Below are 14,676 nucleotides of genomic sequence, written 5' to 3'. Positions count from 1 at the left end.
TCTAAAATTGCCAGTGAGCAGGGCTGCTTTGTCACCAGCTTGAATTACATGATAAAAACAAGAGTACCTGTGCTACAGCAGCAGCTAATTTAACTTAATTCCATTGCATTGGCTGGATTTAACTGGAGGGGGCTTGTTAGGAGGCTGTGATGGTTTTGTTTTCTTTAGTTTACATAAGCCAAGTTCCTTCCTACTCATTTCTTGTTTGTCTTTTCTTTTTCTTTTAACGTCCCCCTTCTGCCTCAGGCACCAGCATACAGCTGGTACCGCAAAACGTGGAGCTGGGCAGAACTGACATTCCCATCCTGATAAAGGATTTCCAAGGATTGGGCTGTGCTCAGGCCCAGTTTCTGAAACTGAGTGTTTGTAAGTGTACGGATGATGGCGCATGCAGAGAGAAAATTTCTAGTGACAAATCAGTGGGCCTGGGACCAGCAGCGGTCGCGCTCATCATCCTGGCGATTTTACTTTTGCTGCGTAAGTATTTGTTTCCCATTATCTTGGAAGCACTGTAAATATGCTCTGCAAGGCATCAGGAAGGAAACAGTCCAACTCCCAGGTTTTATCATCTTGATACACTCTGTGTAAACTCCTGGTCTGTGTGAAGTCACGGCAAATCCCCATCTGATTTTGGTAACATCAGCATTTTGCCCTCAAAGGATTTCAAGCTGTGCATTTTCAAATTAATACGTACAACTTTAATACCTGTTTATGGTGTGGTAAAATAACATGTGGGGAAGCAGAGTAAGGAATCCTTTGGCTGTTTCCCACACCTCCCCTCTCCCCACCCTAACTCCTCCCACTCAAACCGCAGCACTCTCTCCACTCACTTCTCCCTCACCGCAGACCCAGGTCTGGTGCCTTGCTTTGAGCAGCACATGATTTCTTTCTTTGGTAAGACAGAATAGAAACTCGAAAATAAGAGAAGAATGCTTGTTGCCAGGATATGCCCACGTGTACCAGTGCTGGGTTTAAAATGGTAATAGTTTATTGCTTGCACTAGTAGCAATCTAGCTGTGGCAAAACCAAGTTCATGCCACATGAAAAGGCTCTGCTCTCGGGATTGTTTTGAGTTCCCCAGGGAACACTCTAGACATGTTCCAGGAGTGGCAAGGTGGAATTTATATGACGCCATGTCGTTATCTGGTAGTAAAAAAATAGGAGTTAGTTAGACATGCTGATGTTGTACAGCGACTTTTAGGGCTTGGTTTTGGTATATGAGGTCTTTGATAGAAGTACAGCTATATACACACGTGGTCTTCTGCAGGATTGATGCCCTGACAAATGGTCAGTTTACTCTCTAGGAAGCCATCCTGACATGTGTTTCTAGGGTTGAATATTTGGGAATGCGTCTTCAGTCTTTATCAGCCCACATACTGATCACTAGCTCACTAAAGATACCTTCGGGTACGGGAGCTGGCCGAACATGGGTGCTGTCTGTTAGCATGCTCTGGCCCTCACCATCACACAGCTAATGGCCAACTTCTGTTTCCCCACAGTTCTCCCACTGCTACTGCTGCTGTGCCCCTGCGGCTCGGGGGCGAAGGGATTCGCCACCATACCGGACTACAGCGAAGCCATGTTGCGTCAGTGGAACAGCGAAGGGGCAGCTCCCGAGCAGAAGGCATGTATCCCTAATAGCATTTCCCTTTGATTTCTGTCCAAGCCTGGCACTTGGCGCCTCTTCCACGCTATGGGCTGATGTTTCAAAACTCCACAGATGATCTGAACCGCACATGAACAGTAATTAAAACGAACCCTCTGAGGCTCAGTTAAGGATGGGTGGAAGGTGAACTCCACCGGCATCTCTAGAGAAAAACAACCATGGTGTCTAAACCCCCAAGTAAAGGGAAGGCAATCAAGCAAGTGTTGATGGTATCTGAGCAGAAGGTAGGAGTGTGGGAAAGGAATCGAAGCATTTGCATTTTCAAGCCTGGAGTGTTCTGCACCCCTTTGGTGGTACGGTAAAGCAGTGAAAGAGTGGGTTATAAAGCTTAGCTTCTCCTCCCTAGTTTGAGGTTTTAAATTACTTCCCTGTGTATTTGCCTTCTTAAACAGAGAAAATTCTTAATTGTAAAAAAAAAAAAAAAAGAAAAGCATAAAAAGGTCCAGATAGGCAGAGGGAACTGTGAATGCCAAGGGAAGTTTGCCTGTTCTTGCTATGCTGCAAACCCCAGTTGCCAGAGAAAGGGCACGACACTCACATGCTTTTGCACAATAACAAAGAAAGCAGTGAAATAAGACTTTGATTTAGAGCCAATGCTCACACCAAATTCTCATTAAAAGACAATTAACAGGGAAGCCAAACTGACAGAGAAGAAGAAAAGGCCAAGCAGCGCCCTGAAGGCAGCAGGCAGTGCACACTGCCCCACTTTGTGTCTGAGGAAAGCTGGGCAGAGTCTTTCTTGGAACAGCTCAGCTCCCTGGAGTTTGGCAAGCCTTTTTTTTTTTTTTTTTTGGTGGGGTTTCTGTCTCCTGCTTTCAGTCCCAACCCTTTGAGTTCCAAGAAAACAATGATCTATAGAAATATTTCCATGATCCTTCTTGGGAAAGGGCTTGTGGAAGCTGCACCCTGTTTCAGGAGGCCGTTTACTCTTTGCAGCAACATGTGTAGGTACGAATTTGAACAAGTCACAAGACAGTACCCTCCCAGGTCCCACCCAGCCCTGCTGCTGGTTTGGTGAGTTCTATGTGCTAGACAGCACAGCTTTCATGTCACATCCTTATTTGTGTTATTCATTTAGCCAGTGCTAAGCCTCATCCCAGGCACTGTTCTGGGGAACTCGGGAGGAGCAGCCGGCGGAGCAGTAACAGCAGCGGCAGCAGCAGGAGGAATGAGTGGAGAGGAAGGTGCAGCAGGAGGGGGCAGCTCTGCCTCTCAAGTAAGAGAGCACGTCAGCGCCATGACTAAGGAAAGATGGGAAGAGCAAAAACATCTCCTTTCTGGTGCTGAGTATGGAGTCATGGCAGCTGGAGGAACTGAAGGCATGACATGTGTAGATGGCAAGACAGTGATGTCTGGACGAGGAGCCATGACGGGAGCAGCGGGAGCCATGATGGGAGCAGCAGGAGCCATGATGGGAGCAGCAGGAGCCATGAATGAAGAATTTTTAAGAGACTACTTCAATGATGTAAGCATACGACCCGAAAATAACAGTATTTTGATATTTACACTTAGCTTTGTGAGATGCCATTCATATGGTTGCAAACACAAATGAGTAGTTGCATGTATATCAACAGTCCTGATACAGTGGCCAAGGTTGTGTGCATATGGAGTGAGGGCATTAAGGATTTTGGGGTTAGGCTCACATGTGGGACTTAAGAGCATGGCAGTGTTCAGTCTTGTAGCACTGGGTGCTTACAAGATCTCCCACAAGAAAACCCTTCTTTGAAGGTTGTACTTGGGGTTGGGACCCAGATTAGTCAACAGAGACCAAGGAGCCCCTCACCCTGGAAGAAGCCATGAGAAAGACTCTGTGATATAAATCTCGGGGACTTAAGCGCATTAAACTGGTCTGTAGGGAGGTACCTATGACTCATCGTGAGTCACAGCTACAAACTCTGTAATGGAGCAGGTTTTTGAAAGATAAGACATGGATGTCAAGCAGTAGGTGGGTCTGCATTGTCAGAGTAGCTGATGGAGGAAGTGGTGGTGCTGCACTTGTCTCTTTGCCCAGTGGCTGGGTAAAGGGTCATTCATCAGAAGTACGGGGCAGATGTTGAAATCCCCCTTCTGCCTTTTTGTGTGTGTGTGACCCAACCATTGACCAGTAGGTTATTCCTATTCCTTGCAGCTATTCTTTGTTGCGTAATGTGCATTATTAGTCCTTAGGCTGGTGAGCTCCTAATAGTAGAAGCTTCACTTCCATAGGCCAGGGAGAGTAGAGATTGTCCATCCCTTGTAACATCTTCACACCCTGCAGCTGGCTGATGATGGGGTCCTGCAGAGTAGTAGCTGTGCAGCGTTGAGTCACCACCTCAGGCCAGGGAATGATTTGAGCTTAACACACTTGCATGTCTCATGAGTGCTGTAGGCACTGGTCCTCTGAGTGAACACATGTAACACTGGCAGTTCTGTTTTGCTCTTTGAGCTGCCTGGTGACCAAGACATGCTTTAAGCACAGCTGCCTGCTGAAGTCCCGCATACTACAGTACTCTACTCTCTACAACTGGGAGGCTAAAATATCTTAGATTATGGGGGGGCAGAGGGAGGGGAAACTGGACAAGTAACCAAGCCAAATAGTTTCAGATGTGTGGTAACTTTTTTATAGAAGCATCTCAAGTAACGTACCTACTTCCAGGATCAAATGCAGATAAATGTACAGAGTCAACTTGAGTCTGGATATCTACCATAATACACAGATGCTGAGCTCATATGTGCTCCGGAACTTCAGATGTGGCAGAAAAGTGGTTCTGAGCACAAGCCAGCAAATAGATTAGGTAAAGCTGGTTCAGCAAGCCCAGATGATTTGGCTGCCTTCACTCCTGGAACTGGAGCTGGTGCAAGCACACACACAGGTATTTGTGCTAGCACCAGCAGCAATCCATTGCAGACGCTGCTTTCAGACTCAGATGGCCCTGAAAGCACAGTAGTCAGAACCCATGAAACTTCCTTCTTACAAAGTGACCTGAGTAGAGGTGAAGAATTTATATGCTGGATTATGTTCCTGTACTTGTCAAACTACTTAACTTTGCAATCTTGTTGTTGTTGGGCTTCTTGAGTGTGATCCTACAGGCTGTGCTAGTGGAAAGGGCCGTCCGTGGCAGGTGATGACATGTCAGCATGTGCTCATTGAATGTGCATTTAAATGTTAGGATACACTCAGGCCGGGCTTTGGCACTCTCCCACCATCACTTAGTTACAGGTGAAATTCACTGACAGAACCAAAATAAAAGCCATGTCTTTGGGAGGATGGAGTGGAATCACAAATGGCTATCTGGTACGAACAGCAGCAGATGGATGTGGTACCCAAGGTTCTCAATCTAATCCCAGAGCACACTATTGTTTTTCTTCTCATCAAGTCTACTGCCAAGTTCAGACTAGCTTCTAAAAGGCGTTTTTAGGTACTGTGCTTGGTTCATTGACAGTTTCTATGGGTTCAGTTAAATTTTCTTATTTTAACCTCTTTGACAGGCAACCCTCATTTTCCAATTAATTTTGCCTGGCACTGCCGTTAACGAAGCTTCTGCTTGTTTCTGTGTTCTGCCTGCAGAAAGCTGTCTCTTTCGCGGAAGAAGACGAAGTCCAGGCTGCCAACGACTGTCTCCTGGTTTATTCCCAGGCAGAGTCAGGCTCCCCCCACGGCTCCATCGGCTGCTGCAGCTTTATTGAGGCTGATTTCGACGACCATTTCCTTGATGATTTAGGAGACAAATTTAAGACTCTAGCAGAAATATGCGTAGGCAGACACATCAACATGAAAGATGGTAGCTCCAGGAATGAATCAGGCTTTGGCCTTCGTGACACCAAGTCGCTGTTCTTAGGTGAGCAGAATGCTTCCAGCTCCGAACAAGCCTTTGCCTCGGGCAGTCGCTTCCAGCCCACCCCACCGGTGTACACAGGCAGAGGCACAGGAAAAGACACCGTGTCCGAGGAGGTGATCACAGAAACAACCTTTGCATCCCGCTCTGGGCAGCACAATACCCAATCCCTTCCCACAGCCCGTGCGGAGACCAATTACACTGTGACCGAAACGTCCTACTCTGCGGGGGCTCCTGCCCACTCAGCCTCTGTCTTTCTAGACCCCCAGTTTAAGGAGAACGTAGTGGTGACAGAGAGAGTGCTGGCACCTGCATCAAGCTTGCAGGGTGTGGTGGAAATCCCCAACTTGCCACATGGAGGTAATGTGGTGGTTACGGAGAGGATGGTGAAGACGGAGGGTGCCAGACCGGGAGCCCTGATGGTTCAGGATCTCCCCGACTCCCAGTATGTGGTGGTGAGGGAGCGGGAGAGGGTGCTTGTGCCTGCTGCAGAGCAGGGCTCGCTCGGATTCCCCTCTGTGGCGGAGGGACGCAGTGTGGTGGTGAACGAAAGGGTGTTGTCAGCCTCAGGGATGCAGAACAGAGATGAACAGGTGGCAAGTGCTGGCTCCGGAAGGCAAGAGCACGCGTTGATCACAGACTCCCTGCTTAACCAGGCAGGCTCCAACTTAGAGGGGGCATCTTCTGCCAGTGCCACACTGAGCAAGTCTTCCAGGGTCACCAAATACAGCACAGTGCAGTACACTCGCTCATAGCCTGGCCTCTGTTGGGGTGGCAGTGTCCAGCACCCCTGTGCCAGTGTGTGTCTCACCTCAGGCTTTTTCTTAGGTCCTGAATTTGCTGGAGCTTTCAGAGAGACATGGACTTACTTGCAGTAGTTTGTATGAACAAGGATTATGACCAAGAAGATAGGAAGGAAATCTGCAGTTGCTATTAGGCAACGTTGGCTTTAAAGCTTTTGAAGTGGAAAGATGTGGGAAATAATACTTTTTTTTTTCCTAGTGTGCTATTTTTGTAATTGCTTTTTGTTATTCAGTTAGTGTAATAACACCACGTAACCAGAGCTGTGCAATTATGGGAAAGCAGAAAAAAAATGTCTAAAGTCTAGTGATGGATAGTAGCAGTAGCGTGCAAAGCCCAGGTTGTTTCTGACCTGCCCTTCAGTGCATCTGCTGAAGTTCCCCCTGAGGGGCATCAGTTTCTCATTGTGTGCTTACCATCTATTACCTTGTGGGCTCCCCATGAGCTGCCCCTGCAGATCTCTGCATCTTGGTGAATTCCTAAGAAACCTCTCCTTCCTGAGAAGCCAAAGCCAGTCTGTCCTCGGGGCAATGGTGTGTTATCTCCTGGAGGGATGTCGCAACTTCAGATTGTCAGCATTTGTACCTTCACCAGTCAGTACTTGTATCAGCATAAGGGTTAAAGAGAGGAGGTAGCTAAAAAGCTGAGCGCTGCAGGGTTTTGGTACCTCGGTGCAAAAGTTGCACCACTTGGTGCGTGTCTAGGCTGACATGGGCCAGTAAGCGTTTGCATCCAGTAGATTTTTCACTGGCTCCTAACTGGTCCTTCAATAATGTATGAAAAACAGAAGAAACCAAAAAAAAAAACCCAGAAAGCCAGAGCTTCAGTAGGTGACTTTGCTAGCAGGGTTTATGGCCCTTTATGGTCCTTAGAGATCCTTAGGATCTGATACACCAGTGCAATCAGCTGGGTGACTTTAATTCTGCCTGTGAACTCGCAGATCCAAGCGCAGAAACGCAGCCGGATGTGTGTTTGTGTATGTGTGTGAGGTTCTGCTGGCTCCAGCACCAGAGCTGTGTAATACCAGTATGATGGCAGCTTTCCTTAGCCTCAGACAAGACAAGAGAAAGCTCCCAGTCATTTTGCAATACCTACTTGCTTTCCTTTCTCTTCAGTTTACGTGGTAAAAGCAGAAGACGGCACTGCTTGCGGTTTAGCACTGTGTATATAGGCACATGTATATAGTTATTTGTATGCAGTTTGAAACATTCTACAGTGAATATTATAGCCATACACTCCACGTTTTGTCAGAGTAGAAAGGAGTGGTTTAGATTAGATACTCCACCATGTTTATCTCATACCTGTGAATTCAGCAAATTGGTCATGTATAGCCCATGCATCTGCAGAGCTTTCTGGGTGCCTCCATCTCCCCTGGAGTTTTCCTGCAGCTGCGGTGTTGTTTTCCACTGGTATGTTTTTACTGAAATGCTTTCAGTGTGTTTGATTTTACTGATAATGATGTAGAAGTTTAAAAAAATACCCAAGGACATAAAACTGGGCACATCTTGACAGATGGGCCATTACATGAAGTGGAGGAGCACTTCGAAGCAAATCAGCCTACTCGTTTGCTTGGACCTGTTTGTTACTTATCTCTTAAACTTCACTTTTACAGTATATTTACTTTCAAGCAAGCATGCAGTTTTAAGTGGTCACCACTGTTTCCCATGGTTAGAGGGAGTGAACTTATTTCTGTCTTTTTAATGGAGTATTTCTGTGGTTTTATGCAATCTTAAAATAAAGAGCTCTACTGTATTTGTTTATTCTTCGTTCAGTTTTAAGATAGCTAACCCCAGTGAAAACACTGACTTTCCTGCTGCAAATAGAAATTTTAAAGATAGAACAAGGGCTGGGGTTTCCCAAACAGCTTGAAGGCATATTGGAAATATACAGACATAACAAAAGTTTTTCTCCTGCTAACTTAGAGATTCTGAAAAAAAAAAAACCCCTGAATTCTGCCTGCTGGTTAAGCGCACTAAATTCTGTAAGAACTCTGTGCAAGACAACAGCATCCCATCCACAGATTTACTGGGCTTTGAGTCAAACTCTTCTAATCAGTTTAAACTTTGAAAGAGCATGTTATCAAATATTGTCTTGGTTTTATATTTGCTAAAATATACAGTTGTTAACAGATTTACAGAATCGTAGGGGTTGGAAGGGACCTCCAGAGATCATCGAGTCCAACCCCCCTGCCAAAGCAGGTTCCCTAGGACAGGTCATACATCCAGAAGAGGGTTTCACAGAAATCCTGACTTCCCTGTGTATTGTTTATATATAAACTTCTGTCACAGATTCGCTAGTACCGTGGTGAATCTGTTCAAACAGATTTGTTAAGAGTGAGTCCCCAGTGTTTAGCTTGGTCTTGAACAGAGATGCCAGATGCTATCGGCGTGTGCTGGTGCTGGCAGAACACCCATGGGATTAAGTCAGTGGCCTCTAATGGAGCTGTGTTTGGTAAATAAATGGTGGTGGCTGGTGGGAGGAATGTGCAGAGCCAAACTAATGGAAACGCCTGGTTACCATCCCACCACTAGATAACCCTGGGCCTGGGACTAGCCCTAGTCACTTATCTTTGTGAGAGATGCCTCATGCTGACTTCAAAAGTAAAAACGAAGCCTATAATTTTCTTATCTAAAAATAACAAGTGTGTGGAGACATTGAAATACCGGAGTGGCAGGGGCTGTATCCATGCTGCTCTTCTGCGATACCCTTTTCCTGCGGATCCTCACAAAGTATGTCAGACTGTCTGTGAACCAGTGTGCCACAGTGAGGACACAGCCATCCCTGGCAGGAGGGCCAGAGGAGCACTGGCCCCAGCACCCACAGGAAGGTATTTGCTTCATCATGCCTGGCTGTGTGCTTGGAGCCAGGCTGGACTCTGCAAGACAGGGTGATCTCTTCCAGGCTCTGTTCTTTCCTGGGAATTTGACTGTTGTCCACTATCAAGGGTTTAAAGTTTGTCAGGGTTATCAGCAGTAAATCAGTTCTTAAAAAGTTAAATAAATCATCTGCTTTCTGGAGGGGAGTGATGGTGTTTATGGCCTTGAGGCATCCCAAAAATGCATCACTCCCTCTGCTTGCACCATGGTAGCCAAGCTACTGGCTCTCACTGGCTCTTCAACTGGCTGCTTGGTGGCCTTTGAGTTTCCTGTGAGCCCTGCAGGTAGGGAAGCTGCCCTCTCTCTGGCACCAGCATAGGCTTTTGAACGTACTCCTCCAGGTGAAAATCAGGAGGGGGAGGGGAGGGATATTTTAAAAATCAGTATCAAACTCCTTTTGCATGCCAGGGCATGAGGCTGGGCTGAACAGGGTCCCCAGAGGCTCCGAGTGCCAGCTGGCTGCAGTTTGTGAGCCCATCTTAAAAGCACACAGGCTAGGAAGGCCAGCCCTTGGTGCCTGGAGTCCTGTAGGTGCTCAGTGGGTGGTGTAACTCGTGCCAGCACACACCAAACTGCAGGGCAGGCCTCCTGTGCAGCCTGGTCTTGTTGGCACAACAAGAAAAATGGGTCCCATTTACCTGGTCATGTGTAGGCTTTGGCCCAGGGAATTCTAGCTTGCAAGCACGTGAACCCCAGCCTGGGCCACACCAGCCTGGGCTGGAGCTCAGTGGTGGGGCTGGCACAATGCCATGTGTCATAGCTGGGGGTGGTGAGGCCAAAGCATGGCCAAGGGGACTTATGAATTTTTGCCTTTCCTTGAGAGATTGGAATCCACTGCTGCCCCAGCCCAGGATGCTTCACACAGGAACAGGCACTGTGTCTCCTGCCCCATGGTCCCCCAGTTACCCCTGTTCCTGAAGCCGAAGTACATCTCTGTTACAAAAGCTGCCATGAATGGCAGAGTTTGGGTCTGTTTGAGGCACAAGTGCATGGAAAAGCAACCCACTGAGGGTTCTGAATGCACAGAAATGGCCTCCAGCTCTGGAGAGAGCTGACAGTGCTGGTGAGAAGACCCTCTTTCCTAGGCATCCTCTTACAGTGACTGCTGGTGACAGGATACTGAACAAGGGCTCTTGCTATGATGTGAGAGAGGCTGGATGTCAAGGGAGAACAGGACAGCAGTCATTTGAGCTAACAGACAGTAGATTTGGAAGCTGACTGGATCAGGAGAAACTGGACATTTTACTCTCCATGCTGAGAGTGATCACTGAATAAAAACCTAATGTGGGACAGGGAACTGATCCTCAGATAAGCCATGCCCAGTGCCCCAACCATCCCATGAGATGCTCTACCAAGAAACAAGAGCGCGAGCCTGGCCACTGTGACCCTTGAACCACACAACGAGACTGTAGTCTGCAGATCCCAGCTTCTCTGGGTGGCTTCATCTCAGGAGCTGGCACTGCTGGTGGTTAAGTCTTCATGGCACATCCTATTGCTCAGCACCTTGGCAGCTGAAAATCAAATTCAGGACGTCCCCTTTCCCAGGAAGGTATAAATGCCATTTCAAGCTATGCAAAGCAGATGCTGAAAGCTGCTCCCAAAATGAGCTCATTGTTTAATTAGCTGCTGCCAGAGAGCATTGCCATGTCCATGGCTCTCTGCTGCCTGCCAGCCACAAAGGACAACTTCCCAGGCAGTACTGAGTGCTGGAGGGTCTTGGGTTTTGTAGGCAAAGGATACAGTCAAAACCAGCTGTACTGGTATTTGGTACCAGTGGCCCATGCCATCCTCCTCACTGCACCATGCCTCAATTTCCACAGCCAGAAAAAACTACCAGAGGAGGAAAAGCTGCGGATGTAATTCTGAGGCAGAGCAGGGATGGGTACCTGCTTCCCTATTGGAGGGGGGGGAGTGGTGTGTGGAGGTTATCCTCATTTTTACAGCTCCTCATTCATGGAGCCACAAAGGCTGTAATGAAAAGGGGTATGAGGATGGGGAGTAACAGGCAAAAGCTATTTTCCTTTAATACTGAGCAAATTTTTTTTAATTGCCAAATGCCAAGGGAAACTTCCATTGTTACCTCGTATTAACCGGGGAAGCCCAGGGAGAGAGGGATTCAGACCATGCAGATGTTCCCTAATTTTCTTTTAGGTACTGAAATATGTGTACAAAGGGATAGTGCTGGTTTTACAATTGCCCTGGAATTCATTTCCTTGAAATACCTCACAGAAGGTGTCTTCAGCCACGCGGTGGGAATGCCTCCGGAAGGTGCTGCAGATGTGCTGAAGGAAAACCTCACAGCAGTTTGTTCTGTGGGGCACCGGGGCGGGAGGCTTTATAGCCCTTCCAGCTCAGCCCCACGCTGGTTCCTGACCTACAATTCAAACGTTTCATCAGAGTATTTCCCTTAGATCTCTTATCTCCAGCAAATAAAACTCAGCAATGAGATATCACCTCCCAGTGATTGAGCAACAAACGGGATTGATTCCCTGGCTAACGATTATCCAAGGTCTTTGGAGTGTGGCTAAAGGTTAAACCCTGGGTGAGCACAGGAGTTTGAGAGGACAGTGCTGGTACCAACTGATGGGTCTGCTCCAGGCCCACCACCCAGCCTCTCCGTGCACCCAATTACACTTCTCCTGCCGGAGACACAGTATCTGGGAGCTGCTGTGGAACCCAGGATGGGTGCCGATGCTGAGCCACCAGGAGCAGCTTGGTGGCAGCGACAGGGTGCTGGGCAGCAGGAGGGCAGGGCTGTAGCTGTGCCCTGGGCTAAGTAATGGTGACACGACTGCAACAGCATCCTCAGGCAACCTCTGGCCTGGCTGGCTGCCTTCGCAGCCTCCTGCCACCCACGCTGGTCAAGCAGTTCTTTCCTCACTTCCCTTGATTTCTTTCCCTCATGAAAACCTCCTCTTTAACATAAGGCAGGTTTAGGTTTGGGGAGAGGGGCGGAGTGGGTTTTATTTTAAATCTGCAGGCATTATCAATTAGTCCTTTCATCCTTTCTTGAAAAGAAAACTAAAACCAGAGCTTCCAAGTCGAAGGAATTACATACTTAAGAGCATCAGCTTTTAGACGGAGCCAAATCAGGCCTCCTAGATGATACATTGTACCTGATGTAACTCACATCTGACAACACTGTCTGCAGGGAGAGACCGGCTGTGTGCTCAGGGGCACGCACCGTTCTGCCGTTTGCCACTCCGTGACACACTGCACACTTCTGCCCTACAGCCAGCAGCTTGGCTTTCGCAACAGCAGCAAAGGCAAAGCCTCTCCTTTTGAATCAGGACCCCAGAGAGGTACTTGGCAAAATAATAGGCTTGTTATCCACCCTGCCTTTGCTTCATTCCCATAAGCAAGATGTGGGAGAGCTGAAATACAGATCCATGCAAATACTGAATTTTTTCATAGACCTGGCAATGCAGAGAGGGGATATTCCTCCTTCCTACACCCTCCCGCACTGGAGTAAAACATAACACAAACAAACCAAAATATATTGTTCATATCAATTGAGAGCAGCCCTGGGGAGAAGCACTGGGGGGGTGTGGGTGGATGAGAAGCTCAACATGAGCCAGCAACGTGTGCACACAGCCCAGAACACCAATAGTATCCCGGGCAGCATCAAAAGGAGTGTGACCAGCAGGTCGAGGGAGGGGATTCTGTTCCTCTACTGCACTCTAGTGAGGCCCCACCTGGAGTGCTGCATTCAGCTCTGGGGTCCCTCATACAAGAAAGACACGGAGCTCTTGGAGGGAGTCCAGAGGAGGGCCACAAAGATGATCAGAGGGCTGTTGTGCAGACAGGCTGAGACAGTTGGGCTTGTTCAGCCTGGAGAAGGTCTTCAGGGAGACCTTATGGCAGCCTTCCAAAACCTTAAGGTGGCCTATAGGAAATCTTGGAGAGGGACTATTTACAAGGGGATGTAGTGATATGACAAGGGGTAATAGCCTTAAACTGCAGGAGGACAAGTTTAGATTTGATATCAGGAAGAAATTCTTCTCTGTGCGGGGGGTGAGACCCTGGCCCAGGTTGCCCAGAGAAGCTGTGGCTGCTCCTCCCTGGGAGTGTTCAAGGTCAGGTTGGATGGGGCTTTGGGCAACCTGGTCTGGTGGAACTAGGTGATCTCCATAGTGGGGCTAGGAGCTAGATGATCTCCAGAGGTCCCTTCCAACCCCTAACAGTCTGTGATTCTGTAGCCATGCAGAGTTCCGTGTGAGGTTTCTCAGCTATCTCTTCAAACAAGGAAGCAAATTAGACTTAGTGTCAGATGGGCAGAAGTGTGTTTGCCCCCTAAATGCCCCAAATACCCTTTTCCAGGTTAAGCACCACAATAATGGGTGGTGCTACTGGAATTAGTAGTCGAGCTTACTTTGGATGAATGCCTGTCAGTTGGGGCAGATGAAGCCTGGATTGTGGCAGGCAAATGGCTGGAGGTGATACCAAGGGCATGTCCTGAACCAGGGTTGGAGCATCATTCTCACACCCCTGTTCTTATTAATAAGCATTTCAATATTTGATATCATATGAAACAAGTTAAAGCAGAATGACCTTACAATGATCCTTGAAGCTGTCAATTAGGATGCTCTTACCAAAGAAAGGGAAAATAGGATGGAACTAAACACAAGTCTTCCCTCATGTGAAGATTTCCCTTACAATTTGAATAGAGGCAACCACCATTATGAAATCTGCTACATTTTCTGGCTCACATTCCTCATTATTTCATAAGATTACTTGTGACACATTCAGAATAAACATTTTTATTTTAAATATATGGTTAGAAAAAAAATCTTCTCTGCCTTTAATTCCTCACCCCTTCCTATTGTGTTGTCTTCCTTTCAAATCCAAGAAAATTCTTGCAAAATGGTTTAAAATTATATGAAAACCTAAGTACCTTGCACCTGTTGAGCATAACACAGTATTAGGAGGTGGGAAAGCAACCACAGTAAAATTGGACTCATAAATTTATCCAGGTCAGTATAGTATAATTAGCTGTTCAAGGATTAAGGAAGTTTTTGAAGGAGATACTTAAGATAACATTCTGCAAAAAGCTTCTGCTAAAAAGCTCCTGAGCATTCAAGGCACCTACTAGCCCATTTTTAAGAGATATTTCCACGTACAATTTACCAAAGATTTTATTGTGATCCCCTTCCTACAAATCCCACTGGTACTGCCTCATACAGTCTGGCATCCCACCGTATTGGTTTTGGCTGGGACAGAGTTAAATTTCTTCATAATAGCTCCTCTGTGGTGCTACATTTTGGAGTTGGGACCAAAACAGTGTTGGTAACACAGGGGTGCATCAGTTACTGCTGAGCAGTGCTTGTGCAGCATCAAGGCTTTTTCTGCTTCTCACATTGCCCCACCAGCAATTAGGGTGGGGGTGGGCAAAAAGCTGGGAGGGAACACAGCCAGGACACTACACCCACAGTGCAAAATCCAAGAGGAAGGGCAGAACACGGTGTGGTCCTAGAGGGTCTTTACTTATTTTTCAGAGATGCTGTTCAGGTTTTTCACC

General features: G+C 47.4%; 1 protein-coding gene across 1 annotated transcript in view; it reads left to right on the top strand.

The window, feature by feature from the left end:
- LOC311189027 (uncharacterized protein) overlaps positions 1-6,236 on the top strand; it is a gene marked incomplete at both ends in the record, with an annotated part of 60,968 nt that extends 54,732 nt beyond the window's left edge. The window contains 4 exons of the mRNA XM_084260611.1: positions 247-477; positions 1,500-1,628; positions 2,749-3,131; positions 5,214-6,236. Coding sequence (XP_084116737.1) covers positions 247-477; positions 1,500-1,628; positions 2,749-3,131; positions 5,214-6,236 — 1,766 coding nt within the window. The remainder of the gene's footprint in view (positions 1-246; positions 478-1,499; positions 1,629-2,748; positions 3,132-5,213) is intronic.
- Between the last annotated feature and the right edge of the window lie 8,440 nt (positions 6,237-14,676).

Source organism: Gallinula chloropus, assembly GCF_964237585.1.
Source record: "Gallinula chloropus genome assembly, chromosome: 2".
In the NCBI taxonomy this organism is placed as follows: domain Eukaryota; kingdom Metazoa; phylum Chordata; class Aves; order Gruiformes; family Rallidae; genus Gallinula; species Gallinula chloropus.
The sequence above is the reverse complement of the archived record's forward strand: the minus strand, read 5'-3'. Positions and strand labels throughout refer to the sequence as shown.